The sequence below is a fragment of the Nansenia antarctica genome, assembly GCF_963989245.1.
Source record: "Nansenia antarctica genome assembly, chromosome: 4".
In the NCBI taxonomy this organism is placed as follows: domain Eukaryota; kingdom Metazoa; phylum Chordata; class Actinopteri; order Argentiniformes; family Microstomatidae; genus Nansenia; species Nansenia antarctica.
In genome coordinates this window covers 4,588,435-4,610,222 of record NC_137689.1, presented here as the reverse complement: position 1 = coordinate 4,610,222, position 21,788 = coordinate 4,588,435, and the positions used below count along the sequence as shown (strand labels likewise).

The following is a 21,788-nucleotide window of genomic DNA, read 5'->3' as shown; positions in this document are numbered from 1 at the left end:
CCCAATGAGACAATGCGTGCGATGCGATATTGTCGCACGACAACATTCGATTCTCCATTCACATTCATTAGTGTGAATTGAGAATCGAATGTTGTCGTGTGACAAAATCGCACGCCGTGTGCATTGGCCTTTAGATTCAAACTCGCCTGATATGCATTCTAGAAGTGTCCTGAGTAGACTAGTACTAGAGATTAATTGAATCCTTTGAAAAATATTTCTGTACAGTCCAGTTTATAGAAATATAATTGTCATGTAATTGGACAACTATGTACATTTTAAAGATCAAAATCTATTTTTCATATATACTTCATGTTGGGTTAGGGTTATTTGCGCTTATTTCAGCAAAAATAAGATATTGTGATCCCATAACTTTCTATTTTTTTGTTATTTTTTAGTTATTTTTAAGTAGCGCTTTTATTTTGAAGCCGAAAAACGAAACCGGAAGTCTTAATGTTGCTAAATGCAGTTTATTCCAGCTCAGAGAACAGACGTGACCATTCTCTCTGCTTTGGGGTTCGTTCCAGGGCGTCTGCTTGAGGTTGCTTGAGGCAGCGATATGCGATCAAATCAACATGTTTCTTACAACTCAACACATACATTCAATGCTCATATCCATAGTGAAAATACATTAAAGAATATTGCATACAAGAAAAGGCTATGAGGCGGGTGCATTTTTTTTTTAAATGTTTAATTTAAATTCTTAAATTCTGAATGGAAAAAAAAAGAATGGACAATTTCAGTTAGACTTGCATGACTCTTTTTATTTTGTACCTGCTGAGTAAAACAGGGCCCCTTACCATTTGATCTCATGCAGAAAACCTCTTCTGACAAGCTACTAGAGGTAATTTGTTTTAATTAACCTTCCTTCTCTGCCCCCCTCCCAAGTCCAGAGTCATGTAACCACCTCTCTCCACCTGCTCTTTCAGTTCCAACCTAATTAATGAAAGTTGTCATGGCCAACCAATACCATGGCCCTGATACCTACCCAGACATACACTATGTATACATAACTATAAGGACAAAAGTATGTGGACACAATTATCGTCTGGGGCTGTTTTCATGGTTTGAGCTAGGCCCCTAGTTTCCGGTGAAGGGACATCTTTAATGCTACAGCATACAATGAGATTCCAGAGAATTGACTGACCTTGACCTTGACCTTGACCTTTGACCGGCCTGCACAGAGCCCTGACCTCTGACCTCAACACCTTTGGGATGAATTGGAACGCCGACTGCGAGCCAGTCCTTCTCGCCCAACATCAGCGCCCGACCTCATTAACGCTATTGTGGCTGAATGCGGGAGCAAATCCCCGCAACCATATTCTAAAATCTAGTAGAAAGTGTTCCCAGACTTTTTTTTTTCCAAGATTTGTTTTTATCTTTTTCAAAAACTCAATAAACATATTGTTGTTGAATAAAAGAAAGCCTTCCCAGAAGAGTGGAGGCTGTTATAGCAGCAAAGGTGGGACCAACTCCATATTAATGCCCATGGTTTTGGAATGAGAAGTTCAACAAGCACATGTGGGTGTGAGTGTATATTTTTAGGGTAGACACTTCATGTAGGCTGGGGTGTAATTGTCTGATTATTTATTCTGAATACTACTTCAGATCAGGCCTCTTTATAATAGAATTGGTAACAATTTACATGAAAATATCCTTTTTGGGGTATGTAAGGCGTTTAATTAGTTAATAGATAATCGATAATTTAAAGCAGCTATCAGTCCCCAAAACTAGCTGTGTACCTCAAGCCTCTGTCAAAAAACGGATTGGACCAAAAATGCATTTCAGCAACAGAAAGCAAACAAAACAGGTTGATGTCATGTCAGGTTACATCAGTAACAGTATATTGACAGTATCAACATGGAAAATAAACAAAATGTCAACCACTATCACACATTTCTAAACCAAATGTTAGGGTCTTGCATTTTTTCCAACAACATCATCTTGGGCTCAGCACAAAGTCCTTAGAGAATGAAACTCAGTTGCAACTTAAACGGTTCTTTATTTTTATTTTCATTTAAAGTGACCCTCAACCACCTTTGGATCACATTACACTGTAGATTTATCATTTGACAAATTACCACAAAATACTTTGTTTGGTCATCTTATCCTTAGTTTTAACATCCTCCCTACTTTCCAGTACAGTACAGAGCCCTGCGTAAGTAATGGGACAGTGAAGCGGTTGCTCTTCTTTTGGCTCTATACTCAAAAATTGGATTCAAAATCAAAACAATTACTAATGAGGTTAAAATAAAGATTCTCAGCTTTTAATTGTGTACATATTGGTTTCACCATTTAGAAATAACAACACTTTTTATACATAGTCCCCCTATTTCAGGGCACCAAAAGTAATGGGACAATTGCGTTTGCCTTTGGAGTCTACCGTACTAATAGTGTCTGTCAATATGAGGACTAAAAAAGTGTCGATGGAATTCAAGGAATCCATTATTAACGTTAGAAACATAGCCAAAAGCTTAGACTAGCAAAATCCAACAGTTTGGAACAGACCAGAACATGACCAAAGAATGCCATGACCATAATTAAGAAAACCTCCAAAACAACTGTTCCACAGATCACGAACCCCGTCCAGGAGATAATGTCAGAGACAAGATGTTTCTGTTCACTTCAGAATACATTATTTCGCTGTCACCAGCAGTTACATCATCAAGTAAGACAAGTTAGACTCTAGTGGCAGCAAAGTATACAGTACATGCCCAAACCATAACACTGTGTATTACAGTATGCTGTAAATCTTGGGAAGATCGTTTTATCTGTCCACAAGACCCTTTTATTATATAGACCTTAGTTATGTCAGAGACATTATCTGCAGAATACGTCAACAGCCGAGCTACAGAGGGCATCACTGCAAGGTGGAAACCACTATTTATCATCCTCAAAAAAGATGGTCAGGTTACAGTTTGCTAAAGAAATAACTAAGGTCTATATAATAAAAGGGTCTTGTGGACAGATAAAACGATCTTCCCAAGATTTACAGCATACTGTACATAGTGGTATGGTTTGGGCATGTACAGTATACTTTGCTGCCACTAGAACTCGTGAGTTTAGAATTATACGGTTCTGTCTCCGTTCAGAGATAATGAGCGTCAAAGTTTTTACATTCCATTATGTTTTGTGAGATGGAACCTTTATTTTATGAATTACTAACTCAAAAATGTAAACATTTTAAAAACAACACCACACAGGCATTAATAAACACCTAATGGATCAGATTATGTAAAAAACTCAATTTTGAAAAAAAAAAAAAAAAAGGAGATAGAACCTTATAATTCTAACGTCACAAACTGTCTAACTTGTCTTAGTTGATGATGTAACTGCTGGTGGCAGCGAAAGAATGTATTCTGAAGTGAACAGAAACATCTTGTCTGCCCGAGTACAAGCAAACGCCTCCAAATTCGTTGGGTGATGCCTCACCAAAAGGATGACTGCAATATACTAATATAATATACAGTATATAGTAAACATGAGTGCTTAATTTGTACATTATATTAATCTCTCCCATTACTTTTGGTGCCCTGAAATAGTGGTATTATGTATTAAAAGTGCTATCATTTTTTTAATGGATGATCAAAAATAACATAAAACATAAAAGCTGACAATCTATACATTAACTGATTTCAAAATACTTTTGGAGTATAGAACCAAAAGAATGCTTCACTGTCCCATTACTACGCAGGGCACAGTAGTGAATATCCAACAGATACATTCCTTGCACCCCCAACATCAAAAGCATACAATAAACCTTTTCTATTGAGGGTGCCCCTAATTGTAAAGGGTCATATCAGGTTTCAGAAATAAATTAGTATTTTCTGCAGGATCCTCTTAAAGGCCCCTTCTACTCAAAAGCCCTTAAAAACCTAAACCTATTATACTTCAATCTATGAGAGCAATATATTTGTGTGGCCAATTAGAGCTCAATATTATTTGTTCATATATTCTAGTAAGTAGTTTGTGGCTGTCAGACATTTTACTTAAACAAAATTAATGTGCAATAAACTCATTCTACTGCCTACAATGTACAAGTCTAAATGTTACGGTACATGTGGGAATACGGTACATGTGGGAAAACTAGGGTTAGGGTTAGGTGCTAGGGTGACTTGGTACATGCTGGCATGTCTAACCCTAACCCTAATCCTAACCCTAACCCTAACCCTAGCACCTAACCCTAACCCTAGTTTTCCCACATGTACTGTATTCCCACATGTACCGTAACATAAACATAAAAATACCTTCATGACGGCTTCATTTAGATCTTATCACCAAACCAAAAAAATATCTCAGATGTAAGAATGATATCTATAGCTGAATCAATTTTAACATAGGCCCCCCCAAGTCTTTTACATCTCATATCAACTTTCACAAGAGCACTGGTATGGTATTGCCTTTCTGGAGAAGCACCATGCTTCCAAAACAACTCGTTTCACATTCCCCCTGTGAATCCCCAAATCACAGCCTCCGTTCAGAGTCCCCACCCATCCGGCTCAGTCGGGCAGGAAGTCCCTGAAGGAGCTGAAGCTGAAGCTTCGGCCAGGGGCCCCAGAGGAGCTGGAGTTGATCTTTGGGATCTTCTCCATCAGCTTGGAGACCCCTCTCTTGGACTTGAATGAGGCTGGAGAGGACTCAAGTTGCTGGATCACGTCCCCGTAGAGAGCGTGAAAGACACCTGCTGTCTCTTCCCACCCATCGCGCGTTGAGATCTCATGGAAAGGCAGCTTCAGGCCCCTGGACAAGCCCTCCCCGTCCTCCGTGCTCACCATCCGGTCAAACTCCAGGTCTTTCTTGTTGGCCACGATGACTATGGGCGGTGGTTCAGGGCTGCACTTGCGAGCGTTTGAGGAGTGAATGTGATGGACCAGGAAACAGAGGCGCATGACCTCGTCAAAGCTGCACCTGTCTGTCACAGAGTACACGATGACAAAGCCATCACCCCACTTGATCTTCTCCTCGATCAGCAGGGCATCTTCCTCCTGTTTTATAAACGGTTTAGTTATGACAGAACAACAGCATACAGTTATATCAGAACAGCATGTATAGTTATATCAGAACAGTATGTATAGTTATAACAGACCAGCAAATTAGTTTTATGGGTCAATAACCTATGATGGATGGATGATATGCTGTCAGAATGCATAATAGAAATAAGCTTTGACAAGTAGGGTAATTTTTCCAGTAAACTTTACGACCAATTGATCAATTAATTCAACTGTCAATCTGGACAAAATGAATGTCCATCCAGAGTTATGAGACAGACTTTGTCATAAATATTTTAGAACATTTATGTTTCACAGTAGGACTGCATAACTTGTTTCGAATTACTACAAGCATCAAATAAAACACAGAAACTTGCTTTTACATTGTGCTTTTCCAAACCAATGTTCTCTGATCACATTTATTATCCCTGCAGTTCATATTCATGTACACATGCACGTCTCTCACCTGTCCTGCGGTATCCAGGATCTCAAAGTGCACCATGTCTCCTCCGATGGACATCTCGTGTCTGTAGATGGTCTCTGCAGAAGGATCAGCCATAGGCGACAATTACAAATGATGGTGATGGTTTCAATGTGTTGCAATTATATTAGTTTGTTCATTATTAATATCGTGAGTTTAGAATGATAAGGTTCTATCTCCGTTTAGAATGATAAGGTTCTATCTCCGTTTAGGGCAGTTCAGAGATATTGAGTGTCAAAGTTTTTACATTCCATTATGTTTTGTGAGATGGAACCTTTGTATTTTATTCATTACTAACTCAAAAATGTCAACATTTTTAAAAATAACACCACACAGGCATTAATGGATCCACCTAATGGATCGGATTATATAAAAAACTCAATTTTGACAAAAATGGATAGAACCTTATAATTCTAACGTCACGATATGTAAAAACATTTGAGCAAAAGTCCGTGAAGTGAACACCTACCGAGCGTCGGGTCATACTCGCCGATGAATCTCTTGGTGATAAATCGCACTGCCAGTGCTGCAAAGACATGACGTAATTCCAACGTGATTAAAATATGTTATTTAAATGCATATGTTGTTCTTACCTTCTCTAACGTTTAAAAAGACATGACAGGACAGTTCACTGTGACTTACCAGTCTTGCCGACAGCCGCCTGGCCCATGATCACAATCCGGACCGTTTTGGAGGACAGGCTGCCAGTCCTTCTCAAACTTCTTGCGATCCCGAAATTCGTGGACATAGTTTCCTTGTCCATCGGGATGTACTGGGATCAAATAAGTAATATGATTCTATAATATATTGAAACAAAAAGTTCCCTTCTCATATTTGAGGTCCCGATCATTGAGTCGCAGACAGGTCCAGTGTTTGTCAGAATACCTCCCGGTCATTTCTCCTTGGCTGACTCCAGGCGCACTGACTGCACAGACGCATGTCTCCACTGCTCAGGGACTGACTGACTGCAGACACATGATATTCATATTCTGTCACTTCTTGTAAAAGTACTCGAATGACGCCATCTGACATTGAAAGGTATCATTATAGGACTAACAGTACAAAATGAGTGAGTCCCCCCCCTTCATAAATAATTGTTACAAAGACAAAACAGATGTACAGAATCAGGTCATTTGTTTTTATTTTCATACTCTGCAGTGTTCCAAAAGCCAAATACATTGATCAACAGTTTATTTACAGTACAATGTAAAACCCATAATATCATGACAATCTGGGCGCTACTTCGACGAAGTTTATCCGAAGCACTGTCTGTGGTTGTACGACAACTGAAAAATAAAAAATAACAATAGTTAGTTTTATAGAAGAAGCCACCTAGCCAAAGTATAAGCCTAACACCAATAGGGTGTGACCCCCCAGGAGCTAATTCAGAGGATTGGTGACTGAACATCGGTCAGTCACAACATAGGATTGTCTTTTTTGTTGGGATCTTTTTCTTATTATTTTCATAGTATATGCAAATACAATGAGGCCTTCTAACACAAGGTAAGGGGGGGATGGGGTTGTTTTTTGTACACAAATATAATAATACACAAATATTCAAGTGGAAACAGCAATTATAATGTATAGCCTACAACAGCATGTTAACATGTGCCTCTTTTCTGTTGTATTGAAGAGAATTTCAGTTCTCTGAGCAAAGTTAATGTTCCTGCTTACTCCAAGACAACAATATCAAATTATACATGCCCTTATACCGTACTTGGCATGTGAGGACAGAGGAATTTAGGTCATCCCTTGAGTCTAAAATGTGTCTTATAAATGCTAATACAGTGATTACCCAAGTTTGTATCCCATAATTACCCAGGTCACCCTTCATCACCATGGCAATGGCATGCGTCCGTTCCTCATACAAAAACCTCTATGTATTTAGAAACCATTCCCTTGCTCATACTGAGATGTCTACTTGAGAATATTATTCAACATGTTGATGTCATTATGTCATGTTGGATGTGTGTCAATTAACCTTTTTAAAGAAACAGGCCTCAAGAATGTAAGGGATAACAAGTATAATGGATTATTGTTGTTCTCTTGTATTTGTATATGCCCCCTACTTCAGTTTCACACTGGCAACACGTTCTCTATACTTAAGTTAGAATAATTTAATGTTTTATGTAACCGTAATGTTCTGAGATTAAATCTGCCATGCTGAAAAAGAGCTTACTTCTTTTCCTCTGGTATCTGTGCCTTTTCCAGAAGCGCATATGAACTTTTGGCCAGGAGTCGGTCTTCTCAATGACAGTTGCTTCAACTCTGACCAAATCCCGACTACATGTGAAAAAAGGAAGGGGAATGGGCTTGGGTTAGAGTATACGGCTCTCCTTTCAAAAACATTAAAATATATATATATATATACAAAACAAATTGCATACGATAAAACTTTGAGACTCGATCTAAAAGATTAATTATTAAAAATGAATAGTCAGAATTGTATTGTTAGGGTGGGCTTTTAGGACTAGAAGAATTACCCGAGAATGGGCCTCCCAATAAGTGTGAATTCTTCTCCACCGACCAGCAGCACCTACAAAGGTAGAGAAGGTTTGACAGGAAAGTAGAGTTAACATGCTGCTTCAGTCTAGACGTCGCAGTAAATGCCCTTATTCATGCGTCACAGGCGGGCTGGAGGTAACACCCTATATTAAAAGGTTTACAACTTTTGTGGGTTTGTTTAGAAATGTTGAATTAGCAACACAACTATTAACCTATTGATAGTCTTTGAAACGGTTACATTTATACAGTATATATATTTATAACATATCATCCATTTGTTAGTGTGTTATCATGCTCCAATTCTTTTACATATAAACACTACATATATACTGTATATATGTTACGGTACATGTGGGAAAACTAGGGTTAGGGTTAGGTGCTAGGGTAGTAGGGTTAGGGTTAGGGTTAGTGTTAGACATGCCAGCATGTACCAAATTGACGTAGCACCTAACCTTAACCCTAGTTTTCCCACATGTACCGTATTCCCACATGTACCATAACATATATATTAGGTTTGGGCGGTTTCCAATTTCTGATACCGATAAACCGTCCCCAAATAATGCAGGGATTTATGGTTAAACCACAGTTTTGAGTATCATGACTATCATTATTATTTTCACACAACAAAAATGTGCCTATAGCCTCCAGTAGGCTTATCAAATAATAACAAAATAACAAAAAACGTCAGTAACGAAAATGAGCATAAAAGTGTATCCTACAACGTTAGGCTATTCCTCCAGCATATTCTGGGTTTTTCGACAGAAGAAGAAGCATGTTCTGTGCTTCAGCAGGGCACGTATCGGTCTGGGCACGCACAGTAAAGTCTTGTTGTTTGCCTCGGTAGTTATCGTTCAAATCAAAAGTAATTGGAATCAAAAAATAACTATTCTTTCTTGACCATGCGAAAGGAGTTGAAAAGAAAATGTTCAAAGAAGCTGGTTTCCGGCGTTACTGGCAGAGGGGTACAGCGAGTGTCAGGTTGCTTCCATCCTTACATTTTCAAAGACTGACTGGTTCATAAGAACAAGATCAAACAGCAGACATTGGGAGACAACAAAGCTACAGACCGGCAGAGGTGACCTGGCAGAGGTGACCTGGCAGAGGTGACCTGGCAGAGGTGACCTGGCAGAGGTGACCTGGCAGAGGTGACCTGGCAGAGGTGACCTGGCAGAGGTGACCTGGCAGAGGTGACCTGGCAGAGGTGACCTGGCAGAGGTGACCTGGCAGAGGTGACCTGGCAGAGGTGACCTGGCAGAGGTGAAGGCAAACTGCAGCAGCTGGGGTGAATGGTTTGAAACAGGCTCCTAGGGGCAGGACTGAGGTCACGCAAAGCTAGAAAAAAGCCTTTCATCTCTGAGAAGCAAAGAAGAGCCAGGCTGAGGTTTGCAAAAGACCAGAAGGATTGGACCGTAGAGGACTGGAGTAAGGTCATCTTCTCTGATGAGTGACATTTTCAGCGTTGCCCAACGTGTGGTCGTCTAATGGCTAGACAGAGACCTGGAGAGGCTAACAAGCCACAGTGTCTCGCACCCACTGTGAGTTTGGTGGAGGATCGGTGATGATCTAGGGGTGCTTTAGCAAGGCTGGAATCGGGCAGGTTTGTCTTTGTGAAGGACGCATGAATCAAGCCATGTACGTCATGGTTGTCCTGGAAAGAAAACGTGCTTCCTTCTGCTCTGACAATGTTCCCCCAACTCTGAGGGGCCTTGCCTTTGCCAGCAGGACAATGCTCCATGTCACACAGCTAGGTCAATCAAGGTGTGGACCACCAGATCAAGACCCTGTCATGGCCAGCCCAATCTCCAGAGCTGAATCCCATTAACACTAGAAGAGCCGTGAGGGGTCACGGTGACCCCTGTGAGTAAAAAGAACATTTCTATCTTTGCACTCGATCATATTTCAGGACCCTCCTTTCATGACTTTTCCTAGATATGTGCGTTCTACCACCCAGTATCCTTACATTTTCAATGTGTAGGAGGCACTCTCTAGTGATCTCTGTGTGTAAATAGCAGATTTACATTCTAAAAAGGGGGTCTATTTGACCCCCAAGGCAGCTCTACTACAGTAGTAGGTAAAATAGGCACGGCTGTTGTAGTGTTAAAAGCCTATGGAATGTGATCAAGAGGAAGACGGATCACAGCCCATCAAACGTAGCTGAGCTGCTTGTGTACCCTTACGCTGCCATCAATTAAATATTCTGGCAGTAATGCATACTGGATTATAACACTGGATTATAACATGGTTTGGAATGTGTACCCTGCCTGTCCTCAGACCAACCTGCACAATGTTTTTGCACAAATACATAATTTCTCTACCTATTTATTAAATCACTGCTGCCCATAGTCAACAAGTTGAAATTTTGAATTTCACACAAAAAGTTAAATAATCCCCCATAGTAACACAAATTTTTTTTTGCAAATAAAGTATTCAAACCTTCTCAAGTCTTATTCTGTCACCACATTCAGCCTCAATGTGGCTTTCAATGAGGATCAGGTCTTCATTTGTCACTTTCCACTGTCGACTTGCAAAATGGACAACTGCAAAAAGCCTTCCGTAATCCCCCTTTGCAAGAAGACTGTTCACATTTTCTACAACCGCTGAAAGGCAATGGGAGAACAATGGTTCAGACAACAGAAATGTATTTATTTTCATAACATTTCATAACATTACAATGCAATGAAATGCTCATGAATAGTATTGTGTCGTATGTTTTCAGCAGCAGGTATTGCCTTATCAAAGATGTGCTGAAAATTATCTAAGTACAAGCAATTATCTAAGTACTGTATTTTGTACAGCCAAATCTGCTTTCTGATAGATAGACAAACTTTCCTCCACGGTTTGCAGCAATTCACGCGTTGTGGGTGAAGTACAGAAACATGTTTTTCTCAATTCTCATTGTATACTCTGCTTAAAGGAGCTTTAAATTAGCCATTGTTTCTTGAAGAAAATAGCTTATAAATGGTTCATCAGACTAGTTCAACTTACCCCATCAGAACCCACAATATACATTTTTATTTTTACTTAATTATTTGCGAGCAATGCAATTGTAAACAAATACTGTATAGCTTCAAAACATGCTTAGACCTACAAAAAAACATTTCTCATGGCTGGTCAGTCCTTGCATCCATAGCTCTGTCTATGAGAGTGGTTACATTTCTCCTATGGGGCGGCTGTGGTGCAGGAGGTAGAGCTGCCGTCTAATGATCGCAAGGTTGGCAGATCGGCGGTTCGAGCCCCGGCTGGCCACATGTCGAAGTGTCCTTGGGCAAGACACTGAACCCCAAATTGCTCCCAGTGAGCGGGCCGGGTGCCCGGCATGGTAGCTTGCCGCCATTGGTGTGTGAATGTGTGTGTGAATGAATGAATGAATGGTCTTTATTGTCATTGCTATAGTACAGGTACCAAACAACGACATTTGGGAGGGGTGGCTCCCCTGGTGCTAGGAAAGAAAATATTTTTTTTTTAAATACATTTAAAAAAAAAAATATTTAAATAAATAAATAAATAAAATGGGTGAATGAGAGGCCGTTGTAAAGCACTTTGGATAAAGGCGCTATATAAGTCAGTCCATTTACCATTTACATTTCTCCAGCACCATCCCTCAGTGGTTTACCCAAAAAGTGGTGGGCAGCCCACTTTGTTGTCGTTTGATTGTACCTTTAAAAATGAGCGTCACACACTAACTTCTGGGTGTTCCTTCATACGGCTGAGGCGTTTCGTGTCATATTAAGCCTATTTAAATGTAAAGGGTTGGAACAATACACCTGCATTTTCAGTATGAATTACTTTTTTTCCTGAGTGAGAAACCCTCAACCCGGTGCCGGTTCCGGTTGTTTCCGTTCTGGAGTCTCAGACTTTTTTCTAATCGCTATAGATTAGATTGAGATTAGATTCGATTTTGTCTCCTTCCTTCTTAAGCCCAATGCACACGCACGACAACATTCGATTCTCAATTCACACCAATGAATAAATGAATGTGAATGGAGAATCGAATGTTGTCGTGCGACAATATCGCATCGCACGCCGTGTGCATTGTCTCATTGGGTCTCATTCAAAACAATGGAATCGAATTCGGCGGTGCGACAAAATTGCACGCCGTGTGCATTGGCCTTTACTCTCTTGCTCCTCTTTACAGCCTAGAATATGACACACCCACTGACGAGGTCTGACGGTTCGCAAGGAAAAACCAACTCTTGTGTGAAAGGCCTATGAGCCGCCATCATCCTTTTCCATCCTTCAACCAACCGTGATGTTGCTTGGCCACTTCTTCACTGCTGACCTCAGACACCTCTGGCCATGGCGGTCTGGATATGGACGTTTCTGGTACATAACTGTTGAGGGAACATGAGCCAAACAAATGAAGACATTATAATCACTTCGAGCTGCAACGTTTGCAGGAAAAGTGACATACAATTAAAAGCTATTATTATTATTATTATTATAATCAGATTTCAGTTATATGACCTATGAGTAACTGATAGTGACTACGGTAACTCGGCTTTAGTTGCCTTTAGAACACAAGTTCTTTTTTAAATGTAATTGTTGTTTTTTCAATTGTTGTATTGCCATGCAATCGACTTGTCAGTCAATTGTTGGAATTTGGTATTTTATGCTCTAGGCACAGGGGTCCGCCATAGACGGTGACCCTGGAGCAATTAGGGGTTCAGTGCCTTGCTCAAGGACACTTCGACACGTGGCCAGCCGCTGAACTGCCGACCTTGTGATCATTAGACACCGGCTCTACCTCCTGAGCCACAGCCGCCCCCGTTGGCAAAAACAAAGGCAAACAGGCAACCAGGCCTGTCTATGGTACGATGTGAAAAGTTAAAACAGTTTTAATTAAGGGTTTTCTGCAAACAATGAAATATACACAATAAACTACTTTTTTGGTTTATCATAAAGCAAACCCATAAAACATATCAGTCAGCTAGCATGATGTGGTAATTTACATCTTGGAATGGAAACATTACCTTGATGGTAATTTGATGTTCTGGGAACTATGGTGACGTGCTAGGGCAGGAAACAGAAATCCTGAAAGAAAGATGTTCCATAGTTTGCTAAAGCAAAGCCTCTTAAACATTATTATGAGATTGCCTAAAAACCTGGCTAGTGAAATAACATCCAGGGCATCTTCCTATGCAGACAGATCCTTCTCTCACTGACTCTGATGCAGGTTCGTCAGGTGTATGCACTGGACCCATTGAAAAACTTTGCACTGCACTTTATATATATATAGCACTATCCAATGCACTGTTGTCTGTCCTGTGTTGTCCTGTTTTTTGCATGTTTTGTTCACGTATACATGTTAAAAAAGCATAAACGCACCTACTGTAACGCCAAAGCAAATTCCTATGTGTGTGCATAATGGCAATAAACGTTATCTGAATCTGAGTTTCTCCCCCTTTCAACGAGCATCAAGCTTGCCAGGTTTCTCTTGCACACATATTGGGGCTAATCCGGAGTACATGTGTCTAGCTTGATGCCCGTCAAAGAGGTCAACCACACAACGAAACATCAGAGTCAGTGAAATAAGGATGTTATCACTGTTATCACTTTTTCATTTCGATATAATGTCCATAGCCATACATACAACTGCATAGGAGAATCATGCTATCCGGATAATAGCTAGATTCAGCCTGTTCAATGGGGGGAAACAAATAATTGGAAGAAATATAATATATTATAATATTATAATATTATAATAGCCTACCCGTCTGGTTAAACACGGGGGTCTGGCCATGCTGAGTTAATCTCCAACATGCTCTCAGCATCTCCACACAGCCGCTCCTCAAAGTCACCATGGCCATGGTCCCAAAGACAAGTGTGTTTGGTGTTACCCTTATTAGATGTCCGACATTGTGTTATATCAACCCGTAATATAGGGAATTGTTTTAATGTGTTAGGGTAAACGAGGAAATAATAAACATTATATAGTGCTCAATCCAGGTTTTCATACATTTTATTCAGTAGAGTTTAAAAGCGACAGCTAAATGGCATATATGTATATCATTCTGAGAGGGAAGCATTATGATGCTACACCTGATCTATCTATCTACATCCGGTTTGAATGTAGAGAACATAGGTAGTTATGAATGAATGAATGAATGAATGGTCTTTATTGTCATTTATATAGTACAGGTACTAAACAACGAAATTTAGGAGGGGGGGCTCCCCTGGTGCTAGGGAAAAAAGACTAAAAAACAAGAAGGGAAAGGAGCTGGTTTACATAAATAAAGGCTATGTACACTATCCACTATACTATACTGTACATATAAAACACTGTGCTGTACTCTATGCTATGCTATACCTATTCTAACATTTCCTATTTCTCTGAACCTTATGTACCCTAGGGTTGTCATATTGCACATAGTGTTATTGCACATTCATTTAAAGTGTCGCAGTTTGCAGGCTTGAAATGTACACATTTGTGCCTCAGCACTACACTTTATAATTTATATTTGTGTAAATGCGTGTGCGTGTTTTTTTTGTGTGTGCGTGAGAGAGAGAGAGAGAGAGAGAGAGAGAGAGAGAGAGAGAGAGAGAGAGAGAGAGAGAGAGAGAGAGAGAGAGAGAGAGAGAGAGAGAGAGAGAGACAGACAGACAGAGAGAGACAGAGAGAGAGAGAGAGAGAGAGAGAGAGAGAGAGAGAGAGAGAGAGAGAGAGAGAGAGAGAGAGAGAGAGAAGCTTCTGTCCTGTAGGTAGGATATAAACCAGTTTAGGTTTTATTATTTAGTTTATTAAGAAGAATAACACCATCAAAATAATGATTTCTTCTTCTTATAATATATATTATTATTATTATTTATCTTTAACCATTTCTATCACATTCTCTTTCACTTTGAATGTGTAGATCAGTAAAAAATAAATAAAATAAAAATAAAAAAATCATTTCATTCATTCTATATGATCAAACATCTTCTTCCACATTATTCCTACTCTCTATGTTTTTTTTTTTTTTTTTTTACCAAGATCAAGACCCTCAACAATTTGGTAAAAGCAAACAGAACATGGTGTTTCTAGACACCACTGTGTCAAAGCAAAACATGGGAAAATCACAATGGGGTGTCAAAACAAATGGCGTCAAAACCAACTCCAAACATACGTCTGGTCATGTTTAGCCCGGGCGTCTGAAGGAAACTGAAAGAAACAACAACACAAGCAACATTTTCTCGCTACAGTAAAGAGAGAGAATTACCCATTAGGCACGATTTGTTATGTAAAGAACAATTTTCTATTTCTCCACAGGTTTGCCAACTTTAAAACACTAAAACTCTGACCTTGCCTGTCAACCATTAGCTACCCACTGTATTTGATCACCATAGGGTTCATGCCTATGAAAGTATGCCCCAGAGCACTGGCGGACTCAAAGGGGGAGCAGGGGGGGCGACCGCCCCTCCTGGTGCCCCCACGGTTGACAAACGTCTCTCTTAAGTGCCCTTTTGAGTGGCAAAAATGCCCTTTTGAGTGGCGAAAATGAGAGGACGTGCCCTATTGGTGCCCCTCCAACGGTCTAAACTTGACCACGTGCCCCCACAGTTGAAAAACGTCACACTAAAGTGCCCTATTGAGTGGCATTATTAGAGGATGTGCCCTATTGGCTGCCCTTCCAATGGTCTAAACTTGACCATGTGCACTGATGGGGTCCCATGTTGTGCAGTAGGTGCCCTTTTTTCCTTTTCGCCCCTGCCCCTCAAACAGCCTGAGTCCTTCACTGCCCCAGAGCATCGTAACCCCCAGTCCCAGGCCTTTCTACTTGTGTAGAGGTTATGTTATGTTATGTGTCATCAGTCTAACAGACTGTGGTCCCAGTGAATGACTGTCCTAAACAAAGGGCCTCCTGATATACTGTAATGTACCAACTGTTGAGTAAAAAGATATTCCAGCAGATGGCAGTGTAGCACCAATCATTGCATGACCTAACAACATGTAATAGTTGCTATGTGTTATCGTCAGGGTTAGTGGGATTTTAACATGGGTCTCATATTTAATTGCAATATTTAAATAAGGCCAATTTAGGCTGTGATTAGTGTCATTAATATTTATAATACAAGAATATTAGCAAAGAGGTTGAATTGGGCAGACACACAGGAGAAGAGTCGGCTCAAAATTGCCTTTTGAACAAAGGGTACTCACAGTGTCTATTGAGTGTGATAATATATATATATATATATATATATATATATATATATATATATATATATATATATATATATATATACAGTAAGCCTATCTTTAAATTATGCCAAAATACAGCTCTGGAAAAGATTTAAGAATTTGTTTTCTTAAATCAACATCTCTACATTGGCAGCCGTTCCAATCCAGTGTCTGTTGAATTCCAACACAGGCACGCCTCATTCTACTTGGTGAGGTACTGATTAGGTGATCCCCTGAACCAAATCTTATTTAACAAGGAAAAGTATAAAATCCACTCCGAGCTTCTGCTCTAACAATGTTTCCCAACTCTGAGGATTGCTTCTTCCAGTAGGACAATGCTCCATGCCACACCGTGACGTTAGAATTATAAGGTTCTATCTCCATTTTTGTCAAAATTGAGTTTTTTACATAATCTGATCCATTAGGTGTTTATTAATACCTGTGTGGTGTTATTTTAAAAATGTTGAAATGTTTTAGTTAGTAATTCATAAAATACAAAGGTTCCATCTCACAAAACATAATGGAATGTAAAAACTTTGACGCTCAATATCTCTGAACTGCCCTAAACGGAGATAGAACCTTATCATTCTAAACTCTCGACACAGCCAGGTCAATCAAGGTGTGGATGGAGGACCACGTCAAGACCATGTCATGGCCAGCCCGATCTCCAGACCTGAATCCCATTGAAAGCATCTGGATTGTGATCAAGAGGAAGATGGATGGTCACAAGCCATCCAAAAAAGCCAAGCTGCTTGAGTTCTTACACCAGGAGTGACAGTCACCCAACAGCAATGTGAAAGACAGGTGGAGAGCATGCCAAGATGCACGAAAGAGAGCTACGATTGAAAATTAGGGCTATTCCTCCAAATATTTATTTCTGAACACTTCCTAAGTTAAAACATTAGTATTGTGTTGTTTAAAAAATGAATATGAACTTGTTTTCTTTGCATTATTTGAGGTCTGAAAACACTCCATCTTTTTTTGTTATTTTGAAGTTGTTCAGTTGTCAGTAGTTAAAGAATGAAACAAAAATGTTCAATTTACTATATAAATAGAGAAAGTGATAATTTCGCAGTGGTCTCCTGATTTTTCCCCAGAGCTGTATATTGTCTACAGATTGAAGAATTTAGTAAAAAAAAAAACAGACACTTTAATGTGAATCTTCTCAAACATTTTAATCATACATAAACAAACCAATCAACCAAATAGGGATCACACAATCGGCTCACAAAATGACTATTGAGCGTGCACGTAGCTTCACGCCAGTGGAGACAATAACGTGTAGTCCTTAAACAATCAAAAACACTTAAGACAATACCTAACAACCGAACTTATTAAAAGCAACAGGTTTGGCCATCTAATAAATTCAGCAATGTCTATGCCTTACATCGAAACCACAACAATTTCAAACAAAATAAACAAAATATATAAAGAATAGCTTTTCATTTAAATTCAACTAATGGTGACTTCACAGAATTGTATCTTTAATCAGTTTATCTTACGGCGCTACAGACTTGGGTTTGGTCATTGTGGCAAGCTCTACATTGTTTCACTTTTTAAAATGTTAACTTCACAATGTTAAGTAGAATGACTTTGTTCGAGTAGAAAAGGCAAAAACTGTACAAACCAAGTGTTAAATACAATCAATTACTTTGTACCAATAATAATAATAATAAAATAAAAAACTACAGGTTTCTTTTTTCTTGAAGATTAGCATCTGAAAAATCTGGAAATACAATCTTTCACATGATAATCTAAAATCCAATTAAAATGATCTTACTCTATCCTAATACAAATGGTCTGTATTCTCTGCAATCAAATTAATTTATGAGATTCCATCAAACTTGCTAGACAGTGGGCGATCCATAAATTAGCCCAAATAGCTCTTCGGACCATTGATTTTAATGGCAGTTATGAGTACAGAACCTGTCATAGTTCAGACGTATCAACCTATTTTTGACGACGCAAAAAGGTTCAGATTCTGAAAAACATCAACTGAAAAGGCCCTGACATTAAACGACAGGGATGGAGCCATGTTTGAGACTACAGCTAGGACAATGGTTTGTAGACATGTGGACCAGTGACATGGAGATTGACAGTATGGGGCTTCTTAAGGCCCAACAAATTCATGAGGTTAATAATACACAGCAAACACAGAACATGCCAGAAGTTTTTAACATTGGTCAGACAAAATTAGAAGGACAGATAAAAGCATTACTTGACATGCTAAAAACTGTGCTGTTGTTAAGTGTGTAAATAACAAAGTACACTCATTAAAAACCTGTGCTCTCCGGGAGTGAAACACAGTCTATCAGGATTTGCATGAAAAGGTAGTTTCCCCTTTATTCCCACTTATAATTGCCATTACAAGACACTAAAAACACACGCACACGCACACACACCAAAAAAGTCACCCCAAAGTGCCTTACCACACGTGGTTGAAGGTGGTTTTTATTGATTGAGATATATTTATTTTATTGTGTGAATAAATCTATGGCCATGTTCCAATATCCACACTAGCATAACACACAGAATGAAACAACACATTGGCCATGCGTTAATGCCAGTGTTGATGTTGGACCCAAGCCCTAGTATGGGTACGTCACCTGGAGCGGTAATGGGGCTCCCAAACTACTCATTACACAAATACACACACACACTCACACACACACACACACACACACACTCACACACGAAAGCTTATGAGTTTACGATCCACCACGCCAACGTTAAAAAAAACAACAACCAAACCCTACTTTAGTAGCCCAGATCTTAACTCTAGAGATGGTATAACGTGGAAGAGAAAAATTTGACCAACGTGCAAAAATGTTTGGCACTAGTTTATTCATAATTTTAAATTCTATAAACAAAACTAAATCACATTTTGCTGAGGATTTCAGTGCAGTTACAAAAAACGTGCATGCTAAATATATACTTAACTGTGACAAGAAACTCAATTCTGCTCATTTTATATATTTTATTATTCAGACTAAGGCTGATTTTTCCACACAAAAAGGAAATGAAAACATTATGTGCCTGTGATGACGTGACACACTCAAAGACAAAAGGTGATTCAAGTGTAATATCGTTATGATGCCACTGAATAGAAGCTCCCCAAAAATTACATCATGCCAACTAACCTAGCACAAAGTTACATAGTCATCCCCAGTTCAGCAAAATGTGACCAAAGACATCCTAAAAAAAGGTTCAGAACTTACAAGAGAGAAAGAGGAAAAAAACACCCGCACTCACACGCAGAAGTAGATTCTATAAATTGATTTGCTGCTTTCAGACAAAAACACAAGTATGTGGGGGCGCTAGGAAGACTGTTCCAAAAACATAATGCGAAAAAAAGAAATAAAACATTTGACTATCAAGATAAAAGTGAAACAAAATGAAAATAAACAGGTTTAGCAAAATCTAGTGGTTATGTCGGTAAGTTCTAGAAAAATAGATTATTTTTTGCTTGTAACAATACTCGTGTAACTTTATACAGTTCTTTTTATAGACAGTCTTTCTAGCGCACCCTATTGGCAGCACAAAGGACAAATGAGAGACACAAACAAAAAATCGTTTTGATAATCAATAAACGTCAAAAGCTAACAAAAGGTCAAAGGTGAAAATTTCAAGCGTCAGAGAAGCGCAGAGGACAACGGACTGGACGATGAACTTTTGACGTCACATCAACATGCTAGGCAAACGATGAACAAACGAACGGGCACGAAGATATCTAGAGTAAAAACAAAACAAAACAGGGAGACAAACCTAGGTTAAAGCAACAACAGAAAAAGGAGAGGGAAGAAAAAGAAAATCATGAATGATTATCTTTGCATGGGGGAAGGTGAAGGTTCACTAGCACATATACACATAGAATCTAAACACTTAACATTTAATGTGAGACAAGACAGGAGGAGAAAGGGTGGAAGGAAAGAGGGGGGGAACACGAGCAACATGCTAACAGAGAGTTGAGGTGAGGACTCACAGCACACAACAACACCGAGACAGCACAGACTGCCTACTGCTGCCCTGTAGTCAACGTGTGACTGAGCGTTAACGTTAAGAGGATCTTCTAAACAGATTATAATCAAAGATTTTTAAAAAGCAAAAAAATAAAAGTCTGTAGAATTTCAACCTAAGAATATAATCCTCCAATGTTTTAGTTCCGTATATGCATTCATATTTATTTTCAGCGATTGCAAAAAATAATAATAATAATGGTAAGTTTTGAATATTCAATGCTTTCAATGATAGTCAACCTCACCAGGGTCATAAATAAGCATTATTAATAAATTAATTGTGCTTCCATCGCATCACGCAGTGAACTATGAGAGTTGGTTGTCAACTAATCTCATTTGACATTACTCTTTGGGTTTTGTGCTTTAAATGTGAATTGTAAAGGAATCGTATTCAATCATGTGCGATCCAATGCCGATACCACTGCAAAGGAGCTTGTCTTGAGGGCACTATACAAAATGAGCACTGTAGCAACTTTTTAAACTGGCGAAGTCGTAAATCAGTCCTTTTAAAAGGCGGCAGTATGTCAACACAATACAGACAAAAGTAAGTAAAGACACAGCAAACAAACTTCAGACACTTTATATTACAAAGGTGTAAAAACGTTTTTCAAGCTACCAAACTTTAAGACTACATTAGTCTGTTTCACTTGTGTAAACAAAACAGCTCTTCTGTGAACATTTGGCACCTTCTTATGTTGTCCCTCTACCACAATCTGCTGCTATTCTTAAGGCTTTCCACTTCAGTATGTCAAAATGATGCCTTTCAATTGGTGAAAATTGATGAAATGTACAACGAAGTTGACAGTGATGGACATACAACAACTAGATGTCCCATTAGTTGAGATTCAGTCTTTGGACATATCTAAATATCTGCAATTTACCCTGGACTTAAGACACCGTGCTTAAGCTTAATTTCCTGATATCTCAGTTGGTATTTTTATGCACATGGAAAGGGGAAGTTAAATAGGCACACATCTAGGAACTCAAATACATAATATACTGTAGGATTTCCCTGTAATTTTCTAATTTTTTAGAATCCAAAGTCACTAGAGGAGGAGGGGGTCTACAGTTTTGAAATCTTTAGCAGCACTGATAAATCCTACCCACTCACAGTTCCACACAAAATTGTCACTTGTTGCACATTAACAATAAACAACACTTAATGAATAGGGCTACACAAGTCAGTAGTTTAAACCTCACATCTAAATGTAGTAACCAAATTCACATTAGGAGTTCTACAAAATACTGTTGAAGATTCTTAAAACAATCCTTTCAATTCAGAGAAATTATTTAGGCAATAAATAGTTCCCGACACTCAGGAGAAGTATAAAACCTCTATAAAAATAGAAAAGGCATAATAGTTTTGTAATATACATCATCTGGACAATTGTTTCTTTCCATTTCTATAAAAACACGTCATCATGAGTTCCTGGAAGCCTAGGAAACCGATTACTGTGTTTGTTGTCGTGGTTAACATTTATTTAACATCACCAATCAGAAGTGTTTTGAGTCAATAATAAATACGCACACTGGAATAAAAATCTGCAGAGAAGCCAGTAATTTGAGGGAGTAGTCTCACCTGACCAGCTCTGAGAGGTAGAGCAGACTACTTGTACTGTGGATGATGAATAATTACAAAACATTTT

The 21,788-nt window shown here is 39.0% G+C and overlaps 2 protein-coding genes across 2 annotated transcripts; both read right to left on the bottom strand.

The window, feature by feature from the left end:
* Positions 1 to 4,496: 4,496 nt before the first annotated feature.
* On the bottom strand, positions 4,497 to 6,229 carry LOC308156990 (ras-related and estrogen-regulated growth inhibitor-like; the record flags this gene model as incomplete). Its single annotated transcript, XM_080530458.1, has 4 exons — positions 4,497 to 4,982; positions 5,452 to 5,525; positions 5,936 to 5,992; positions 6,109 to 6,229. 4 exons carry the CDS (start codon positions 6,227 to 6,229, stop codon positions 4,497 to 4,499), a joined length of 738 nt encoding a protein of 245 aa, XP_080386584.1.
* Positions 6,230 to 6,599: 370 nt separating this feature from the next.
* Positions 6,600 to 13,777, bottom strand: mrpl21 (mitochondrial ribosomal protein L21). Its single transcript, XM_080530294.1, has 7 exons — positions 13,682 to 13,777; positions 12,942 to 13,002; positions 12,217 to 12,302; positions 10,405 to 10,568; positions 7,950 to 8,002; positions 7,646 to 7,749; positions 6,600 to 6,752 (listed from the first exon to the last, which is right to left on the bottom strand). Exons 1-7 carry the CDS (start codon positions 13,770 to 13,772, stop codon positions 6,688 to 6,690), a joined length of 624 nt encoding a protein of 207 aa, XP_080386420.1. The 5' UTR covers positions 13,773 to 13,777; the 3' UTR covers positions 6,600 to 6,687.
* Between the last annotated feature and the right edge of the window lie 8,011 nt (positions 13,778 to 21,788).